The sequence below is a fragment of the Suricata suricatta genome, chromosome 9 (genome assembly GCF_006229205.1).
Source record: "Suricata suricatta isolate VVHF042 chromosome 9, meerkat_22Aug2017_6uvM2_HiC, whole genome shotgun sequence".
NCBI lineage: Eukaryota > Metazoa > Chordata > Mammalia > Carnivora > Herpestidae > Suricata > Suricata suricatta.
Window position 1 is genome coordinate 90,117,018 of NC_043708.1, and position 22,407 is coordinate 90,139,424.

The window sequence follows — 22,407 nt, forward strand, 5'->3', positions numbered from 1 at the left end:
TTTTTACATATCTCCTATTTTCCTGCATATAAGGTTATTTTTCTTATTTTTAACAGTCTTAAGTACACATAGAATTTTAACTCTTAGGAAACCTCAGTGTCCCATTGAGGACTTAGTAACCAGCTGAAAAGTGTTTACACCAGAATTTTTCCTAGATGGCAATTTTATGAACCAATTAAGTACAAAGCATGTTTTTAACAGTTTTAAATATCCTTAGTTTTTTTTTTTACAACTCAACAGCATAAACCTACGTCTAGTAATTAATGCTTTAGCTCCTTATTAGATAGCCAATGAACTCAATCTCAATTATACAAGCAAAACTTTAACGTTATAGGTTACCAAGGACCTTTAAAACTATCTTCACAATTACCCAAGAAAACTATGAGACAGACGAAATTAACCATCACTTTAAGTCATTTTTATTAACAAATTGGGGCAGAGATAACAGGAACTTATTTGACCTTTAGCAAATCCAGGTAGAATACAAGTTTGTTTCTGTTTTTATCTCAAATCAACAGACTTAGATTAATTTAAACACTGAATAATTTTTACCTGAGTCCACGCAAGACCCTTTGTTTCCCATAGTTAATTTTGACCTGGAAATTTGGCATGAAAATCTGACTTCAGGGGTCTTTCATTCCTCAACACCTAGGGCAGGGGGAGTTGCTGAGGCTGCCTCAGGTCTTGAGTCAGTTATGCAGGTTAGCCCTTCCCCACTTAGGTGGTGCAGAAAAGGAGAGGGGATAGGGGGGACAAAAGAAGAGAGGCACCATCTGGAGGCAGAGAATTTACAGTTTAAAAATTTGTCAGCTCAGACAGGAGCAGACTTCAGGTTTCTTTTGTTTTATTTTAACCAGTAAAATTAGGCAGTCTATGTCAGTCCAGAGAAGACAGGAAAATCTCCCTGAAACAAAGTCAGTTTCAGCAGCTGTGTGGGAAATATTTCCTTAAAGTTTCTGTCCTGAGGTAGACTAACTATAGTTGGCTCCCATTATAGCCATTACCCTGGGAAATGAATGAGGGAGAAGCCCTCACATCTACTAGGCAGAACAGAGAGAGAGTTAGCATCCCTTTAGTCTGATTTTATCTCAGCCAGACCAATAAGGTATCTTTCTCTACACAGTCCCAACCCCATAATGTCCCCGTGAGGCAGTATCACAAAGACAGACAAAGAGGTAGGGGTGCCCTCTCTAATGAGGAGACCAGTCAGATGCTCATCTGGCCGTGTCCCGAAGGAACTTAGGTGATGCTTAGCCGTAGTGGTCTCAGCTTTGTGACTTATGATCGGAAACTATTCTGATGCTACCATAGACTGTATGCCCTTCACCACGGAATCGCAGACGGGCCCACTCAGACTCTGTAGGCTTTCTGGGACCTTAAGGGGGCCCACCCGTGGAGCCACAGAATCGAACTCGGCAGGCAAGCCAGACCGAGTCGCACATTCACACTCACATACACACCAGAAGTTATTACATTCCCTCCCATAGAATGACAATGACAACCAGACAAAAACAGGTACAGAAGTGGCTACAAAACAAGTGTTTATAGGTTTACTAAAGGGCCTGACTAATGTCTCAGTGTGGCCCTGGGGTGGGAAGTCATGTGTCCAGCCTTCCACTAAATACCCCAGACAAAAGCATATGTGCATTCAAAATTTAGATGATAAACTAGCTTACCTACCGAGGTTTAGACAGGTGACTCTCACAGATTATTGGCACCCTTTCCAGGGTGGCAGGAAAGACAAGAATGTCTCCCTAGCCCCCAATATCTAGATATCCGTGGAAGTGCACTTTGATCTTTGCCCCCAAGGGTGGGAGGAGGAGGAGGCAAAGAGGCATATCACACTCAAGTAGGTGAAGAAACAGAAAGGTGGAGGGGAAGGCAGAAGAGATAAGGTTAAGATTACAGGAGCCCTCTGGGGGCTAGTCCAGGCAGTGTGTGCACAGTCATATGGCTTTAGATTAAAGCCATAGTTCTTTCCTCTTTACCTGAAACCAGAGAAGTTATGTAACATGCATTCAAGGGGGAACCAAGACTCAGACGAAGACTGACCCATGACGAAGGGTAAACAGTGGGTCACACCAAAGATTAACATAAAACATTCAACATGATGCACAGAACAGAACAAATGGTTGAGGTGATCACTGCCCAACCCAGGCAGCCCAAAAGTCCAGATGGTCTGGAGACCCAGATGGTCCGAAGACCTAGATGACTTAAGGACCCAGATGGTGAGTGGGGATGTCTCCTCCAAACACCAGCACTAGGGGGAAGTAAGCCACATCCAGCCTTCCCTCCCAAGCTACAGAACAGATCTGGCCAGCAGAACAGAAAACAGAAAAGTGGCACCACTTCATATACCTTACTTAAGCTGAGTCTGAGGACAGTGGTCTTGGAAATCTCGGTGGAACCTCCAAATGTAACAGCGTGATAATGAAAGACCACCAAATGCCTAGGCAAGATTTTATTTACGGCCAGCCCAAACCTAATCTCCCTGGTGTTAAGGAGCAGAGAATGGCCCCAAACAAAGGTAGTAGTGAGCTTCTATGGACTTTAGCAGAGCATAAAGCATCATCATTTAGTTAACCAATTATAGTTTACAGCATATCAAGACACCCAGTCCCATTTTTACAAACAGACAGTAGTTTTGGCGGGGCCCTATCAGTTTTAAAGTTCTTTGTCTTAAGAGGGTCTTGAAATGACCAATTATAGTTAGGCACTCCAGGTTCTGTGAGACAGTAGTTACATGACTTCCCACATGTATGCTTTGCCTGGTTAGCTTCAAACGGGGGTGGGAGTGCAATTTATGACCTAAGTTGTCTGTTTAGAAAGCAGGCGAATTTACAGGTGAGGTTAGCACCTTCTGATAACTCCAACAGAGAGCCACATAGCGGTCACCACATAGTTAGAACAGTGAACGGAGAGAGATATTTGCAAAGCAATTTGCAGAGGCCAAAATGGCAAGTTAATGGTTTTCAGTTATTTACTCAGTTTTGCTAACCTACAACAGTAATCTGTTAATCTGTTCTCTATCTCTACACATACTTAATCTCATCCCAGAAAATGGATTTAAAGTCCAGTGGTCTTTGAAATTTTCAGGAAGCAAGACTTTTTTTATGCTTATTCTTATTTTTGAGTGAGAGAACTCTCTCTCCTCCTTCCCCCCATGTGAGCAGGGAAGGGGCAGAGAGAAGGAAACAGAAGATCCCGGGCAGGTTCTATGCTGACAAACCTGTTTCAGGGCTGGAACTCATGAACCATGGGGTCATGACCTGAGCTGAAGTCAGATGCTCAACTGACTGAGCTACCCAGGTACCCCAAGAATTAAGCTTTAAGATAGAAAAATTTTTAGGAGGTCCTCAGCCTAGCTTCCAAAGGCAGGAGCCACTTTGATATTCTGCAGCTATCCATTTTATTCCAAGAGCAACAGCTATAGAAAGAATGCAACCCCACTTTCCTTCTAGCCATAGGTTAGGTGTCAACCTGAAGGGCTGGAAAGGATAAGATTGGGGTTACTTAACACACCAGTGAGAGCCATAGGACACCCAGATAGAGAAAGGGTCTCTCCTCCTGACTGGGCTAGTAGGTTGATATCATGCCCCTAATTAAAGGTTTGACTTTACCTTGTGGATAGCAAAACCCCTGGGATGTTATTTAATCAACGGTATAGCAGTGCCTGGGTGACTCAGTCAGTTAAGCATCGGACATCAGCTCAGGTCATAGTCTCACAATTTGTGAATTTGAGCCCCAAATTGGTCTCACTGCTGTCAACACAGAGCCCACTTCAGATCCTCCTCCCCTCCCCCACTTCCTCCCCTCCCCAACCTCTTTCTCAAAAATAAATACACATTTTTTAAAAAGCAACAGTATGACATTTTTAGAAATCTGCTCAGGAAAACCACATCCCATACAGAATTGAAAGCTACACATTTGCCTAAAATCCATAATGGTCAACTTTGGTCATATTTCAGATCATGGGAAGAGCTTGCTTCAGCTCAATGCCATTTTAATTCCATGCATTAGCTTTAATTAGCTGTAGGGTCTTCGGCAGGTCAGCTCTCTGGGGAAGATAATCCTTCTCTGTAACAAGTAGACAATAAGACCTAACCTTTGACATCGCTGGAGGACAGACCTGATACAGTGTTACTGATTACAGGGACTAACATTTAGAACTATGGTTCTCAACAAAGAGTGACTCTTGCCCCCACTCCTTTTGCCCTTCTAGACATTGAGCAACATCTGAAGACATTTTTGGTTGTCACAACCTAGGCTTGGGGGAAAAAGGTTTATTTAATTAAAAAATTTTTTTAAACATTTATTCATTTTTGAGAGATAGAGACAGAGGCACAAGCAAGTGTGAGGCAGAGAGAGAGGGAGCCACAGAACATAAAGCAGGTTCCAGGCTCTGAGCTGTCAGCACAGAGCCCGAGGTGGGGCTCAGACTCATGAACTGCGAAGTCATGGCCTGAGCCAAGTTGGATGCTTAACCAACTGAGCCACCCAGGTGCCCCATACAAGGCCTTTTAAAGATACAAATGGTTAAAATACAAGTGGCTAAGTGTGCCCCAACTCTAGCAGAGCCTTTTTAATTCCAGGGGCAAATATGAACCTTAAAAATCTCCTCCATAAATATTAATAACTATAAGACCTTTACATCTGTTTATGTGTGTCCATATATATGTTGTAAATGTGAGATATTTTTCTATCTTCGGATGGTATTGCTAAAATTAATTTGTAAAAGAGTTCTATTTAGTTATCTCAGAAAAAAACTAACCCAAACGTTTTTTCCTTTTTCTTTTTTTAATGTTTATTGATTTATTTTGAGAGAGAGAAACCATGAGTGGTAGAGGGGCAATGAAAGAGGGAGAGAGAGAGAATCTCAAGCAGGCTGTGCACTAAACGCCCAGAAATCAAGAGTCGATGCTTAACTGACTGAACCACCCAGGCTCCCCCCAAATGTTTTGTGAGTTCACATGATCTGGGAAAATATTCTCTATAAAAGCTAGCTTAAGGTTGATGGCTTAATTAAAACAGATATGTCTGTTATCAACATTAAATATAAATACAAAAGTTTTACTCTATCTGAATTCAGTGGCCAAGTTAAGTTCATATTATCTCTTGCAGGATCTGTCAACAAAAAATATAATAGCTTGGGAGAGTGACTTTGTCTGATGTCTCCTAAAGTTTTCATAGGTAATCTAAATGTAATTATTGGGAGTAAATCATTTAGATGTAAGTTAAATAAGAATTTATACATATATTAAAATTTTTAATATTAAAATTTTTTTCAATATTTATTTCTTTTTGAGAGAGAGAGAGAGAGAAAACAGGGGAGGGTTAGAGATAGAAGAAGACACAGAATCCAAAGCAGCCTCTAGGCTCTGAGATGTTAGCACAGAGCCTGATGCGGGGCTTGAACCCACGAACCATGATATCATGACCTGAACTGAAGTCAGATGCTTAACTGACAGAGCCACCCAGGCACCCCTATAGATACATATTTTTTTTACAACAATTACATTTTATGGTATGAGTACTTAAAAATAGTTTTCCGAAATCTTTTTGGTAACCTGAAAACTTAAAGTTTGGCTAAGTTAGATTCATTGAATACCTAGATCATTTCCAAATAAGATAAAACAATGAAACATTAAATACTGAACATAGGTTTATCTACTTTTGTTTAATTACAAACAAATTTTTGTTTAAAGATAAATTTGGGTATGTTAGTAAACATGTTTGGTGCTTTATTGAAAAATTGTACCATAAAGAAGTGCAAGTTTTTAAAAATTATCAAATGTATCCATAAATTTTCCAATCTAAAAAATAGTTCATAATTACTACTTACTTTTCACTAAAACTTAAGTTTTCTAAGACTTATTAATTCTTTTTTAAAAATTGTTTTAATGTTTTTTTTTTTTTTTTGAGAGAGAGAGAGAGACAGCGTGAGCAGGGGAGGGTCAGAGAGAGAGGGAGACACATAATCTGAAGACAGGCTCCAAGCTCTTAGCTGTTGGCAGAGAGCCCGACACGGGGCTGGAACGCACGAATGCAAGATCATGAGCTGAGCCGAAACCAAGCGAGCCACCCAGGTGCCCCTAAGAGTTATGAATTCTAATGAATGTAATTAAGACTACTGGAAATAATAAGTGAAACAACTCTTTATGCAAAGAAAGGAAGATGTATGTTTTCGGAAAGAAATAATATGAGAAATGGAATACATTGTTAAGGGAATGGAAAGTAATTTCCTAAAGCAATGCTGATTATTGAAAGAGAAAAAAACTTAAGACAAAAATCTAAATGTAAAAAAATAAGGTTATAGAGAGTTTGTGGGGGAAAAAAAATCTTTAGAAAGAAATGTTACTGTATGAACAGGGTGGCTTCCATGCAAAGGCACCAGCCACAGGCTATAAAGATCATAGTACATGTGGATAAAGTCTATTCGGCTTCTGCAAAAATGACCCCTCATTCCCAGACTTTTGCCATCTTGATATCCTTGTAATATGGCAACAGTCTGCTCCTAAATTAGAGAAATTAAGATGGGTAAACTTTGATGGCTCTAAATGAAATGGACAGTTAGGGCTATGGGAAACCCCAGATGGCTTGGTTCTTCTCAGCTCCTTTTTTTTTTTTATTTCATTCCTTCCTCCCACCAAGTATATTTAAGATGACTCACATTATGAATAGACATTGATAGGGAGACTTCTATAAAATTGCACAGTCCACCAGCCCTCTCTGACTTACCAGGTTCATGATCCTGAAAAAACTGTTTTTATTCCCTGAGACCTCCGACTTCCCTCTGAGCTGGGCTTCGTTCAATTACCCTTACTATAGGTTATAATGTGTTCTTGTGACTACATGTGTGTTTTCCAGAGGAGCTAAAGCTTTCCCCTGCTGCAAGGTTGATGCCCTCACTGTAGCAAAGAAACTGTTAAAAAGTGTATTTCCCACTTGGGTTATACCTTCTGTGATCTCCAGTGACTGAGGCACCCACTTTGCTGGACAAATCATATGAGTTTTAACAAAAACTTTACAGACTTCTTAAAATTTGACCAGTAACAAACCTTCGGCTTATCCCTTGTCATCTGGTGCTAGTATAACCAGCTCCTGTAAGTCTAATGTCTATACTCAAGCCTGTCATCAACAAGCTAAAGAAGCCTTCCCAGGGGCTCCTGGGCAGCTTAGTTGGTTAAGTGTCTGACTCTTGGTTTTGGCTCAGGTCATAATCTCACGGTTCAGTTTTGGGGATTGAGCCAAGCTCTCAATGTAGAGCCTGCTTAGGATTCTCTCTCTCCCTCTCTCTGTCCCTTCCCTACTTGTGCTCTCTTCCTCACTCTCAATATAAATAAATAAACTTAAAAAAAAATTCCTCTGAGATCCAATTCAGAGAATCCAAATTGGTCACAAGTTAAAGCCTAGTGATAGGGTGTTCTAAAAACATCATCAGAAAAAGACAGCCCTCAAGCCCCACTGGAAAAGGGATCTCACCAAGTGCTCCTGACCACTGACACTGCTGCAAAACTAGAAGGTATTGAGCCTTGGGTACACATCACACAGCTAAAGAAGGCTCTATTGTACAGAATCTGGAGACTTTTAAATCAAATTGACAAGGAAAAGAAGTAGCTGAAATCAAAGTAGACTGCTTTCATCCAAGAGGACAGATCAAGGCTTCCTACTTTAACTAAACATGAAACCCTTTCTTCTTATTTTCCCTTCCTTTATTCTGGCATTAGCCTGGAAAGGTAATGGCCTCATCTTCATCTAATGTTGTTAAGGGGGGCAACCTCTAGAATTTAGAATAGGCTAGGAGATCCTCTAAATGCCCTACTCCCCTGGTTAGGGATAAATGTAAAGGCTAACTTCTGAATTCTAGAAATTATTACAGAATCTGCTGCGACAGCAATATGCCACAGCAAAGATCCTCAGATTCTCTGGCCAAAGTTGTTCTTGATAATAGGATAACCCTTGGCTATCTTTTAGCCGAGCAGTCTGTGCTGTGGCCAATACCACCTACTGTATGTTTGATGCAAGAGGGAAGGGAGATGCAGGAGATAAGCTGACTAAAGTAAAGCCATTTTGGCTTTAGGCTGACGTTAACTTAAAAGACAGCACGTCATTAAAAAAAAAGTCACAAGATCTAACTCATGGAAGATCACAAGACCTTACTCCCTCCAGCAGTAAAAGCCACAAAGTCTGACCATTCTTAAAATTGCTCCCTGTAGGTAATTTCACAACCATAGAACAATGGAAAAATTAACTTCCCCTTGTAAATGATAAGCCCAAAGTTAAAGAGTAAAGCCCTTCCCTATACAGTTAGCTAATTTCAAAAACTTATAAAGCCCTTCATTACAGGAAAAGGAGGATCCTCTTCCCCCCTCTTGGAGGAGAGACTGCTACTGTGTGAAGCAGTTCCTTTCTTATTTCTCTACTTAATAATATTTTTCTCTTCTTCCAAATGGCTTGTTGTTGAATTCTCTCTTCAACAAAACCAAGAACACTCATAATTAGGGACCCGAGGCCCTCCCTTTTGGGGCCTCAACCCATCCTGCAACAACTTGGCTTACTAGGGTGCTCCTTCAGTGGGGTCTTTTTTTGTCTTATTTGATTCTGATTGGTTTGGGTATTGGGGACCATGGCTTCAAAATGCACTCCAAAAATTAGGAATTACCCTGCTTCTAGTAATGATAATAATCACCCTGGTATTCTCTCAAAAGCTCTAAATATATGTTCACAGCCACTAGCCATTGTGTAAATAGTCTCTTTAAGACTAAATTGTCAGAAAAAGGAGCAAAAAGTTTGACCAACTTAAAGAATTTAAGGTTTAAGCCATCAGCTGTGAATATGACAGAGAGAGAGCAAAAATATCATGACCTATGGGTACCATAGAAAGGAACAACAGAAACTGCAAGCATTTCAGAGCAATAACTGAGAGTGATGCTAATGCCTTAAACTTTGATCATGTCTCTCAGTTGAGCTGAGAGTCTAAGCAAAGGGAGTATTTGTTAAAAAGAAAACTGCAGACTCCAAAATGGTATCTCTTAGGCCAAGTCAGCAAACCAAGGTTAATACCTAACCTAACAGCAGTTTCACCTCCCACCTTGGAATCCTACCCCCCAGTCCAAGAATGTAACCTTTAGCCAGTCAATATGGAATTCTCTGATCAGTACCAGGAAATTTACTGATAGACACCTTCTGCCTCCCTTAGGAGGGCAACTTTGCCTACACAATGCATTCCATGCTAGTAAATTCCTCTCTTCTTTTTTCTAATGCCCTTCCTCTGCCTTTAAAAAACCCCCCCTTTTTTTTGTTTAGCAAAACTTCCCTTTACTTGCTTGATGAGATGCTGCCCAATTCATGCATTTTTTAATAAAGCCAATCAGATCTTCACATTTACTTGGTAGAGTTTTGGTTTTTTTTAACACTTGTATATTCATCCTACAAGTGAGATTCCCAATTCACAGAATTTTCTTTCTAATGGATACTGCCAAATTATGTCCCATCTCTCTTTAGTTGAATTTAAAGCCAGCTTATGCTCTCTGATGCCAAATTAGTAGGAAATTCATTTGTTTTCTTCTGGGGCCTCTTGGCCTATAGATATCTCAAGATCCCATGAGTTCTTTTAATCCAGCAACGCCAGTTCTATGTCCAGAGAGAAAACTGGAAGGTCTAGTCAGGCCAGTAGTGGAATCCATTTTGACTGTCTTTTCTCTCATCAGTACCACATGTTGTCACCGCTAAAAATAAGTCCCCATACAATGTGATATGTCTCTGTCCATTACTCTATTGATCCTCTCACTGGGGAGATGACCCTGACAAGCCATGGTGTTTTTTCTAGGAAGATGATTCCACCTTGGTGACCGGTTGACCAAGGGTTCACTAACCCTGAGCCCTCAGAAGTAACATTCTTTATATTATACTCAGGGTGACAGCCATTTTTTCCCATACAACATGTCCCCTAAATGGTGTCAGTGGGTTGGGAGGGACTTCCTACCACAGCTATGGAGCTATTTCTGCACCTTATCCACTCTCTTCCTAACACCATCAGATTCTCACCTCATAAACCCAGGTTAACAATCTATGGTCACCTTCTGTCAAGGTAAGACCCCCCCTTGGAGACCACTGACATACTTTCTTATTTGAATTGTATCTCTCCAGTGGAGAAGTTTTAGGTTTGGGAGCAGACACTGTTTTGTGGATAGGGGATAGAGATAAAACAGCAAATTCTCTCAAAATGCTTCCAATCAGGAGCAAGCAATAAAAAAATGCAGACATAAGTAGATAATATTAGGTAACAATGAGCATTACAGAGACAAAGAGCCAGGTGAGGTGATGGAGAGTGGCCACTGGGGCTATTTTCAGTTTGGGAGTCAGAGAAAGTGTTCTTGATGGGGTGACATTTGAACTGAGGTTTCAGTGAAGATGTGAACACGGCCTTCAGGCACAACCAAGACCAGTGATGATGGTCAATGTGACTGAAGTAGAGTGATGCGGAAAGTGGTAGAAGACGGACTTGAGGAGGGGCCAGAATCACCTCATAGATGGATAATGCCTGACACATCTCAGTACCATGAGCTGTAAGACCTCTTCCAGCTTCACCATTCTCATGTCCTAAATTAAGATTTAGAAAGCTCTCTATGCCAAATGTGATTCCTTAATGTGACAATCTAGATTATGTGACAACCAATTTTGAATTCTCTTGTTTTGTTCCAAATTCTTAATCCTATTATCAGGAAGAAAAGCTTTTGACTTTTTTATGGCCATACCTTTTCATACCATATGTTTCACCCTGATACAATCTTATATAGCCCAAGTCTGTTAGACTATTCTGTGTGAAGATTAACACAATTTACTGGTAAATATCTAAATTGACATTTAGCATATAAATGGTGCCAAAAGATCAGGAAATGAAAACCCTTTTTTCGCTGTCTTTGACAGATGATGAGTATATGAAAGAGAAAGGCTAATTTTCCCTATTGATGCTTCTGTTGTTTCAAACGACTCCTTCTGCCATGATCCCCCAGGCAACAAATGAAGCATTTTGTTCTCTCCATGGGCAATTATACGTTTTTTAAGATAATAAATTTTGTCCATAGTGCAGCTGATTACATTCATTTATGAAAATGACTAAAAATAGTGAGTCGAAATTTCTTCTGTCTTGTTGTGTTGAAATAATCATGAGAGCCATTACAGAAAGCACAGCAGACCTGGAAACAAGAAGGCTGGAGGTGAGACCAGCTCTTCTACTACAAGTGATGGGACCTTGAGAAAATGATGTCACCTCTCTAAGCTTCTATGTTCTTACTTGTATAAAAAGTTCTTACTTGTGTAAAAGGGAAAGGCATATTGCACAATATACTTTGTGTCAGAGAGTTGATCAGGCTGGAGCATTATGGGGAGAAGCATCTCCAGTTCTCTACCTGGGGGGTCAGATATCCATGTTTGTTTTCTTACTCATCTTGAAATTGTACACATTGATGCATTTGTGATATGTACATTTTCACTTTTAGTCTGGATCTCCTAGCAAATGGAATAAACCTAGGAAGAAGTCAAAACAATTTTTCCCCTCAAATCAAAACATATCTTTTCTAGAGGCACCTGGCTGGCTCAGTCAGTAGAGTGTGCAACTCTTGATCTTGGGGTTGTAGGTTCACACCCCATGTCGGGTGTAGAGATTACTTAAAAATAAAAACTTTTAAAAATAATTCTTTTTAAAAAGAGTTTAGTTGGAAGAGTAATCAGTGAAAATTTCCAGTGAAACAAAAGGGTGTTTCTCACTAAGTACAGCCTCCTCCTGCCTTAGCCCTCCATTCACCCTCACTTGAGGCTTTTTTAGGTTTCTTTCCATGAATATTCAAGAAAGCCAAAAACAGAGAGTCTTGGCAGCAGCAAGAGAGTAGCATAGAGAAACATTTGCACACACACCACTTGTTTACATAAATGGAAGTATGTTACACACACTGCTCTACACTTCGCATTTTTTCATTTATCTTGGAGAGGTTTCAATATCATTCTTACAGATTTAAATGCATTCTTTTTCAAAATATTTCATTTCATTTTGTGGATATGCTACACTTTATTTAACCAGATCCCTCTGATAAATATTTAGGTTGTTTTTGTTCTTTCCCACATTTCTGCAGCAACCATCTTTGTACTTCTATCTCCTTGCATGTATATGAGTATATCTGAAGAATAAATCCCAAAGTGCAATTGATGGATCAGAAGGTAGACCCATTTAAATGTTACTAGTTATTGCCAAAGTGCCTTCCAAAGAGATAGCATGCCTTTATACTTGATCAACAGGATAAGAGAATGCTGCTTTCCTGCATATCAGCAATAGCCAAACTATGGAAAGAGCCCAAATGTCCATCACTGATGAATGGATACAGAAGATGTGTGTGTGTATGTATATAATTATTACTTATACATATATGTATGTATGATGTATGTATATAATGAAATATTACTTACCCATCAAAAAGAATGAAGTCTTGCCATTTGCAATAACATGGACAGAGCTAGAATGCATTACATAAGCAAAATAAGTCAACCAGAGAAAGACAAATACCATATGATTTCACTCATATGTGGAATTTAAGAAACAAAACAGATGAATATATGGGAAGGAGGGCAAAAAGAGAACAGAGGGAAACAAACCACAAGAGACTCAATGATAGAGAACAAACTGAGGGTTGATGGAGGGAGGTGGGTGAGTGATGGGCTAGATGGGTGATGGGTACTAAGGAGGGCACTTGTGATGAGCACTGGGTATATGTAAGTGATGAATCACTGAATTCTACTCCTGAAACCAATATTGCAATGTATTTAAGTGAAATTTGGGGGGAAAAAGAGACAGAGTTATGCTTTCCTGATGCTTCCATGATATGTGATCTGTTAGTCTTCTTATTAACAAATCTAAGAGGTGGGAAATAGCATTTCATCATTTAAATTTATTTCTCTAACTATAAATGAAAATGAGGCACTCTTTTTTTCCTCTAAACTTCCTGTTTGGGTCCATTGCCCATTTTCCTTTTGGTTTCTTGTTCTGTATTGCTTTATAACAGCTCTTTATATACTAGCCCTTCACAATTATTGTTCAAGGTCTATGTTACTCCTTTGTTATTGCTTGCAGTATTTTACCTCTTACAGAAATTTTAAATTACCAGACAGTTTTATACATCCTTCCTATATATAGTATGGGGGCTGTTTCTTTCTTGGAAAATTCTTTCCTACTCCAAGGCCATTAAAATTTTTTCCCCAAGTTTTCTTCCAGTACTTTTATGAGTTTTTTCACTTTTAAGTGTTTTATCAATATTATTTAATGAACTTATTTAGTGTAGTGAGTGAAGTAAGGTTTCAACTTTTTGTTTATCCCCCAGATGTCTATCCCAGATGTCCATCCAGCTGTCTCAAATTGATATCTCAACTAATAAGTTTTATCTTCACAGATTTGAAATGTCACATTATTTGGGTCTAAAAATGACTGAATCTGTAAACTGAAAACAGTTGGGTGGTAAATTAATAAATTAACTAAGTCATTCTTGGCACATTTAAGGAACTATCAAAACAGCATAAATAGAGTGTGCTTCTCATGTGTCAGGCCCTGTTCTAAGTGTCTTGCATGTATTTGCTCATTTAATCCACATAACCATGCTATAAGGTAGGTGCTATTAGCTCCATTTACAGATTAAGAACACTGAAGCACAGAGAGGGAAATAACTTCCTTAAGATCACATGGCTTATGAGTGGCAAAGCTGTGATTTAAATTTAGGCAGGTTGACTTTAGAATCCATGCTGCTATCCACACTTTCTGCTGCCTCCACCAAATGGAAAACACTTTTGTGTGTGCTTCCTACATGCTAGGCATTGTTCCAAGAACTTCACATATAATGATTTCACTTACTCTTCACAACAGTCCTAAGAAATAAGCAGTATTTCTATCTCCATTTTATAGATGAGCAAATGGAGGCAAAGTATAGCTGGAAGGCAAACGGGGAAAGGAGAGTGGTGTAAGATGAGTTTGGAGAAGTGGGAATTTTGTTCTATCTTTAGGGCAGCAAAGAATCACAACAGTATGTGAATCAGGGCTGACCTAGTCAGATTTAGATTTTTGTGACACTCACTGGGCGCAGCATAGAGAGTGGCTCAGGGAAGGACTGCAAAGCAGGTGTGGGAGAATCAGATACCAGGCTAATACCACATCACAGTGACCACCTGTCCCATGGGCAATATCCATGGGACATGAGAATTACTACCATCTGGGGCAGCATCCATGTGCCAGGGACAGAACTCAAGACAAAGCTCAGAGCAGTTACATTTCCAGAGAAAACCCAAGTATTCAGAGGCTAAGACTGTGCCTGTGCTCACCCAGCTAGTAAGTGCATGCTCCGAACCACCAAGCCTGCCCTCTTTACTCAACCCCACACAGATTGGGCCCTTTAGATAGATGCTGGAGGGCCAGCTCAATACAGCCTCAAAAATTGGATTGAGCAATTTCTTCACCATCCTGTCTTCTCAGAGGGTAGAAATCAAGGAGATCGGTTGACAATATTGACAGATGAGTTTCTGTAATCACATATCTTTAGATCTTTTAAATGTTTCTTTTTCAGTTTTAGGTTAACTTTTGCTCAGACTTTTGAATATCCTCCTGAGGTTACTTTGTGAATCCTTCTCATTGCTTTCTTCTTGCCTAGATAAAGGGCAAGTTCAGGGCCCATTGTCTTCTGTGCTGCTATTAATCTTCCTCTCTCCCTGCAGATCCGAGTGATGGTGGATCTCTGCAACAGCACCAAGGGCATCTGCCTGACAGGTAGGCCAGCCTGGCACTGGGCAGGAGCGGCTCACACCACGAACATGTGTGGTAGCCAAATGGCCAGATCAGGATGAACACCTAGGAACACTGCGGGTGATAATAACACATGTTGGTTTACTTTTTCTAGATGTTTTTAATGAGATGAAAATCAATTGTAGTATAATTATGAAAAATAATATTTTTGGTATTGCCATAGAAATATAGCCATGGAAAATAACTGGGTCTTGGGTAATTAGAAACGTGTGGCATCTTGAACTGGGGCCATGGATATTTTCCTTATTCACATTAATTTTTAAAAGAGAAAAGTAGGGAAGGAAAGAGACCTTACCAGAAGTAATTCTTTCCTTACATCATACGTATGGCATAAATGGAAAGTTCTAGAAGTAAACTACTGATAAGTCAAGAAAACACTCTTGAGGAAGAGTGCTCGGTGTGTGGTGCCTACTGCGTGCTAGGTGAGAGGGGAGGTTATGTCATACACGGCTCCCCTCCACTCAGTGAATCAAGGACAAAGAAACGTGAGAGAGGGAGATCAACCCCGAGGCACACCAAGCCAAGGAATACAGATGGCTGATGGGTTGGGCAGGGGAGGAGCAGAGTGCTGTGGATGTGCTCCTGTGCACCTGAGTCTGAAAGAACCCTGCCCCCTGCCTTCAGAAGCTGGGGGTAAGGAAGAACACAGACCCCAGAACAATCACCCAATGTGATTTGCGTCCCAGGCAAAGGGAGGCTCTGGCCAGGCCCAAGAATGGGCCTACAGAGCCTGATTTCAGACACAGCATTGCCTACCTCTCCTCTATGCTGAGGAAATAGGAAAATTATTTTTGCATTAAAAGTCTAACATGGAGTAAGTGCAGAGCTCTTGTGAGTCATATCTTTCTTTCTCTCCTTCTTTCTTTCTTTCATTCAAGTTAGTTGACATACAGTGTAGTCTTGGCTTCAGGACTAGAATTACAAATTCCCACCTTAATGCCTGTCACCCCTTTAGCCCATCTCCCCGCACCTCCCCTCCAGAAACCCTCAGTTTGTTTTCTGTATTTAAGAGTCTTTTATGATCTTGAACACTGAAGCCAGATGAAGGTTTTTTTTTTTTTTTTGAGCCTTTTCCTATGGCCTCAGGCCCTGGGGCAGTCCCTGTTCACCAGGCAGCACTGGTAGAGTTCATGCATCTGCAGTGTTCATGCATCTGGGTGGCTCCTTTCTCCCATCTTTGGAAGTCCTTTTCAGAGTTCCTCCACGTGACAGTAATGAGTGCTAGAGAAATGCTCAGATGGATGGAATTACAGGCACAAAAGCCTTGTTGAGAGGTACAGGAAAGGCCTCTTCCTTTTTGATATTTATTACAGACATGTTAGAAGGAGAGCCAGACTGTTGAGTGAATGCGGATGGAGCTGTCGCGACCACTTAGGGAAGATGGGGGGGGGGCAATTGCATATGTGCTGGATATGGGCTGAGAAGCTTATTCTTTGGTCCCTCAAAATCTTTTTAAAAGCCAGCACCTTCTCTTTTCATGCCAGCTGGAAATTGGGTCCCCTTTTACACAGAAAGCTCTTCAATTAAAACTTAGATGTGAAAAGTACAAGTTGCAGAGTGAGGTGGTACTTTGGGAGAGACCAAGCTGTCTGGACTGGGGTAGGAAAGTGACAGGACCCAGGAATGAACTGGCAGCTCCAGGGGGAAGGTCAGAGAGCCTTGGTCCCGAACCCCAAGAAGATGTGGCAGGAAGGGCTGCAACAGCAGACTGCGGTCTGGGGGCCTAAGGCCTGAGAACAGGATCCAGCTTTACACTGGACCCATCTTTGCAAAAGCAGGAGCTGTGATTTGAGACTAGTCCAGCTGTGACTGTGAAACCTCATCTCTGCTCCTTTTTCTGGGTGCAGCTGTGGTTGCCATGGGGACAAGAACAGGTGTGTACAGCCTGTAACCTCTCAGGCAAAGAGTGAGAGCAATTCACTAGGTAGAGTAGCTAGGAGTCTTTGCTGGTGCGCAGTTTGTGCTTTTTGAGCATGTGCAAAGAGCATGATTTTCTGGATGCATCCTAACCCTAAGCCCAGATTTCCTTGGGACCTCAGAAGCATACCTTCTGGAATAGCAGGTGTCCTGAAGAAGACAGGTTATTGGGTTATTCTTCACTTCCAGTGGACTCTGCATCTGGGCTTGCTGGAAAATCTCTAAACTGTCTCTAAACTGCTTGTTAGGGCAGAGGTGCTTCATACCCACAGTGCTTGTTCTCCTTACAGCCACGTGACTCCAATCCCATGGAGGGCACTAGTCACTTCTCCTAATCCTGTACCCGGACAGACATTAATAATGGATCACAGTTGCCACTGAGCATGGCCTCATGTAGTTCTTTCCTGGTGTTCCAGAGAGCTGTACTAATTGATTAGGATTAGCGCTTGAAATCAAACCTATTTGTCATCCCTACTCTAATTTTTTAAGGTTGCCATGCCATAGTTCAAGGTTGAAATGCACCAAATAAATGGGATTGGACCGAAGTTGCCATTTAGTGGGGACATGTGAAGAAAGAGGCCTTTCCAAGTCAAGTGTCCTGGGACTGGCCCAGTAATCAGTGGCAGGGGCAGCTGCAGAGCACATCCACATATACTGGGTACTGAGGCCTGAAAGCTGTGGCCAGTGCAACATTCGGGAAACTGACCGACAGGCTGTTTTCAGAAACAGCTATTAGAGCTGGTCAGGTTCTCACTCAGCCTGCCTCACTGAGCAGGTAGTCTGTTGTCTATTAAAGTTGGTAGATCCCAGCTCCACATGTGACAGCTTAGGCCCTCTCAGGCCATCTCTGAAGGACAGCCAAGTACTCCTGGCTCCCAAGGGAAAGGGGAGTCACACTCCCTTTGGCCAAAGTTCCTGTCTGGCCCTGAAGCTGTGGCTGGCATGAATCCCAAGCCCCGGGAAGTCCCTGCCCACAGATCTCACAGGCACCAGGCCTGGCTGTATCAGGCTTATGAAGCTGTGTCTTTTACTGGCTCTTTCTAAAGCAGCAAAACCAGACCTCATTTTCTGAAATATTCCTATTTGGGGCTCCTATCTTTTCCTAAATCAGCAACACTTTGGGAAATGTGTAGCCATGTCCCCTGTGGTCACTGCTGTTCTAAGCAGGTGCCTTGGGTCTGGCAACTATCCTAGGGTGAAGGGGGAGGCTGGTAAAATCTTTTCCTGGGATTTGCAATGGCCATGGCGAGAGGAGCCCTGTGGGCAGGCTTTCCAGCCCACCCTCAAAGACAGTAAGCGAGTATTATGCTTCTTTATTACTCATTCCTCATAACTGTTGTGCCTGTATTTCCTATCTAATTTGAGATTCTTTTGTTTGCTAGTGCCAGAAACCCGCCAGAGCTTATTTGATAAAAGACAAAAGGCAAGAACTTATTTGCCAGGTATTGTAAGGATAGAGGGATGTATTTATCAAGATAGCTAAGCTACACTCTGGTAACAATTAAACCATAAATTTCAGTAACATAACACAGCAAAGTCTTTTTTTTCTGATGTGAAGTCCAGGGTGGTCCAAGTTGGTTCTGTTGACTCCAAAATCCCAGTGCTGCCATCTTGTGGTTCCATCATGACAACATCGGTCCCCGCCTCCTCTCTCAGATCATCTCTCTGCAGACACGTGTTGTTTTACCTTGCGTGGCCATCCACAGACCTCTCATTTACATAACTAGGGGCATCACTGATCAAGCTGAGGTGTCAAGGAGGAAAACACTCTAAGTGGCTCAGCTATAGCATCCACCCACTTGTAATCTATTCTGGCTAGGAACATGGGTTGGAGCAGTCAGAGCCAGCTGTGGCCTTGGCAGGGCCCAGGGCAAAGTGAAAATGCAAGCCCCCTTGTTCCAAAAGCAGGAAAAGTGCTTCCTCCTTTTTTCAAGGTTTCCCTCTCCACCTGCTATGGTGGAGCTTTTTATTTGCTATTTAGTGTTATACTCCCCAGGGCATGGGATGCTCTTAGCACAAGAACAGCCCTAGCCTTCTCACTCACACTTGGGCCCCCACCTGTGTGGAAGGCGGCAGCCATCACTGACTGGGCAGGGAGCAGGGCGGACACATCAGAAGCAAGAAGAGAAACAGAAAAACAGGAGCAGGCAACAGAGAAAAATTGTCCTGGGGAGGCCAGGAGGCAGTGGGCAACAGGAAAGTAGTGGGAAGCAAGACCATATATGAACCAAGGTTTCAAGTCCCTGAGTAGGCTCCAGTATCCCATCGGACCAGACTTGGCTGCTCCGAGTGTTCCCAGGGGGTCTGTTATTCAGGGAGAAAAGAAGAGTCGAGCTGAGAAAACATCCTGCAAACCCGTTTTCTTAAAGACCCAGTTGGCACATATTTGATGTTTGACATCATTATAATAACACATATTTAGAGTTTCTTCCAGGAACAAGGGGTCCCTGGGCAGCTCTGTTGGCATCCTGAGAGGGCACTGGGAGAGAGGCTCACTATCACCATAGCTATGCTTCTGAGCTCTTTGGAAGTGTTTGCCATCCTCTCTCTTCTGAAATTCTCTTCTCCATTAGTTTGAGGGCTCAGGACCTACTGGATTCCCTCCTACGTCTTCAGTTTCACTCTCTTTCCTGATGCCCCTCCTCTTACCTGCCTTCCTCCAGATGCGCGTGCTTTCCCCTCTCTTTCCATCCCCAGATGTGGCTTGGACATTTTACTCTTGCCTCCATACTAATAGCTCTCAACCTTTCTAGGGTCAGGGACCTCTGTAAGGGTCTATTGATAGTGACTGATTCTTTTCCCAGAAAAGTTTCCCCTCACGTCTGGAGTACCCTGGACCATCTACTTCCCAGCCTCTTGCATGTAGTGCTTGGTAACAATGCATGTTCCTGCGCCTCACTCTAAATCCAAACTGAAATAGAATCTCCAGCTGGGGTCTGGGTATCTGCATTGTAACAAGCATTCTAAGTGATTCTGTGGACTCAAATGACTAAGAACTGTAGCCACAGGTGTCAAGTGTTCCTTGACACTTCAGATCAATATTAGGAAACCCTAATATAAAGATTTCACCATACTGATTCTCTTAGCCATGACAGAGTCGTCCTAAATATACAGCTTTAGGCAGGACCTCTCTCCAGTACTACTGCTGCATAGAAATGGTTGTTGGACTGTGCTAAGAACTCTTGAAACCTATGATATATAGTCAATTGTTGATTGTCTACCTTTTTTCTACCAATCCGCACCTCTGAATTCTGCATCTGCAGTCAGGAATAATGATTGGTTTCTTCTGACAACTGTCAACTGTTTCCACATCACCCCCTTACGTGTGTATACATTCACGCACCATCTGGTGGTAAAGTCATGTAGCTCCAGGCTACACTGACCTTAGAAAATGTGGTGCCATTTCTAGCAAATCATTTCTGCCCAAAGTAGGGCAGCATATATTGAAAGCGTGCATTCAGCACTTATCCTTCCAAGAGTCCTCGTGTCTACCAAATAGACGCTTTCCATCAATATCCTAGGCTTCCAGTCATCTGAGAGTCCTTCTGATTTGCCTCCTATTCAATCAGACATGGAGCCCTGCTCATTCTTCTGAAATACCTCTTGAATTTCTAGTTTTCTATACAACTCTACAATTATCAACTGCATTTGTCCACAACCCTGCCCCTAATTTTAACTACAAAGATTCTCTGGGTATATTTTCTCCCTGCCCCACCTCTCTTCCTCTCTTATCTTGTTCCCTAGGCGCATTCAACTTCCGTCTACAGAGAGGATCTCAAAAACACACTGCTTTCACGGCATCATCCACTGCTTAAGATCTACCATAGCTCCCCATTGCCTTGCAGATAGCACCCATACCTCTCTGCCTGGCATTCAAACGCTGCTGCCCTACATCTACCCCACCAAGTACTTACTCAGCCTCATCTCTACACATGCCGGGTTGGCCAGTCTTCCTCCTTTCTCTCACCCTGTGTCGTGCGGGTTCCCACCCTCATGCCTTTGCTCTTGCTGCCCCCCTACATGGAATGCCCAGCCCTCACCCCTGTGGCCATGTCAGGCCCATTGTTTCTTCAGTGCCACAGCTCAAGGCTCACTGTCTCTGGGATCCCCATGTGCTCAGACTGCCCAGTACTCCTTTGAGGGGTTGCTTCTCTGAAACTCCCACCCTCATATTTCACTGTGGTTTCAAAGTGTCTGCATTCCTCAGCTGGACTGTAAACACAGCAGACACAGGGACCAAGATTTCTGTTCTTGGTTGATTTTAGTGCACACAGTAAGTGCTTAGTAAATGGGGAGTCTTCTGCAAAGTCACAGACTTTGATTTATAAAAAGACCTTTCCACTCCAATATAGATATTCACTATATATGTTCTGGAGAAACAAAAGGACCTCACCTGCTCATGGTGTAAGCTCACCACCTTGTCTGAGCACTTAAATTGACAATAAGACTTTCCTATTTGTTTTGTTAGGTTATGTATAAATGGTTCATCTGAACCCCTTAGATCCTCAGGTAATTACACGCTAAGCAAGGTGTTTGTTACCTGATCTGAGTGCTCAGTTGTTTTCAGGCTATTTCATGCAACAGAAAGAGACCTGAGAACCAGCTTCTGCTCTCAGTCACCCTGGGGGTGCCTGGAGGAGACAAGCTGACTGGATGAGAGTTCTTGGGACTGCTTTCTCGTGACAACCAGATCTCAGCCCTGCAATGACAACATGACCATTTGCTGACACTTACCTGTCCCAGGCTGCAACTGATGCCCTCCTGCATTGTTACCAAAGCTCATTTAATTAAGTTGATAGCTTGAGAGATGACTGATTTATGAAACTGTGGTGAAGCTTACTCATAAGTTATTCTTGGTCCATTGAAACTTAAGCAAAATTGGTTTTTATTGGCAAATTGCTGAATTGCTTTTAAGGATCTTTTGAGAAAATATGCGGGGTTCCAAGTTTATTTACTTTGAGAGAGACAGAGACAGTGTGAGGTGAGGAGGAGTAGAGAGAGGGACAGAGAGAGAGTCCCAAGCAGTCTCCATACCATCAGCACAGAGCCCAATGCAGGGGTCAAACTAACAAAACCATGAGATCATGACCTGAGCCCACAGTGAGTTGGACGCTTAACTGATGGAGTGACTGATGTGCCCCTATGCCTGGTTCTAAATAAAAGGCATGGAATGGTTGCTTAGGGCCAGGAGATGATTAGTACATGTTAAGAGAGGGTAGGTAGTCTTCGATTTGGGGTTGTGGTGCTGACTGCACTTTCTTCCACCCATGCTTCATCATCTCAATTTCTTTTTCTGTTGTAGGACCACCTGGCCCACCAGGTAAGAACCCATGGATCTTTCTACTTTGCGGGGAGGGTGTGGGGGTCTAGTTCCCCAGAATCCCTCAGAAGGGACTGAGGTGGGATGGGGGAAAGAATCTGGAGTCAGCCTTGACTATGAGTGTGTCCCCCTCCTTCTTTCTGCCCAAATCGCCAGCTCTCCTGTCCCCTCCCACTTGACAACCTGCCATTACCACTCCCCATCTGTCACTGCATCAGGCGGGGTCAGCACAGGTGGGAAATGAAGGAAAGAGGCAGAAGATCTGGAGAAGGCACTGCCTGTCCAGTTTCACTGGCTCAAGGAAACCATGTTAACCTCAGTGAAGGTTTTTTTA

General features: G+C 42.3%; 1 protein-coding gene across 1 annotated transcript in view; it reads left to right on the forward strand.

The window, feature by feature from the left end:
- GLDN (gliomedin) overlaps nt 1–22,407 on the forward strand; it is a 67,760-nt gene that overhangs the window by 25,047 nt on the left and 20,306 nt on the right. The window contains exons 3-5 of the mRNA XM_029952244.1: nt 14,749–14,800; nt 18,136–18,195; nt 22,056–22,073. Coding sequence (XP_029808104.1) covers nt 14,749–14,800; nt 18,136–18,195; nt 22,056–22,073 — 130 coding nt within the window. The remainder of the gene's footprint in view (nt 1–14,748; nt 14,801–18,135; nt 18,196–22,055; nt 22,074–22,407) is intronic.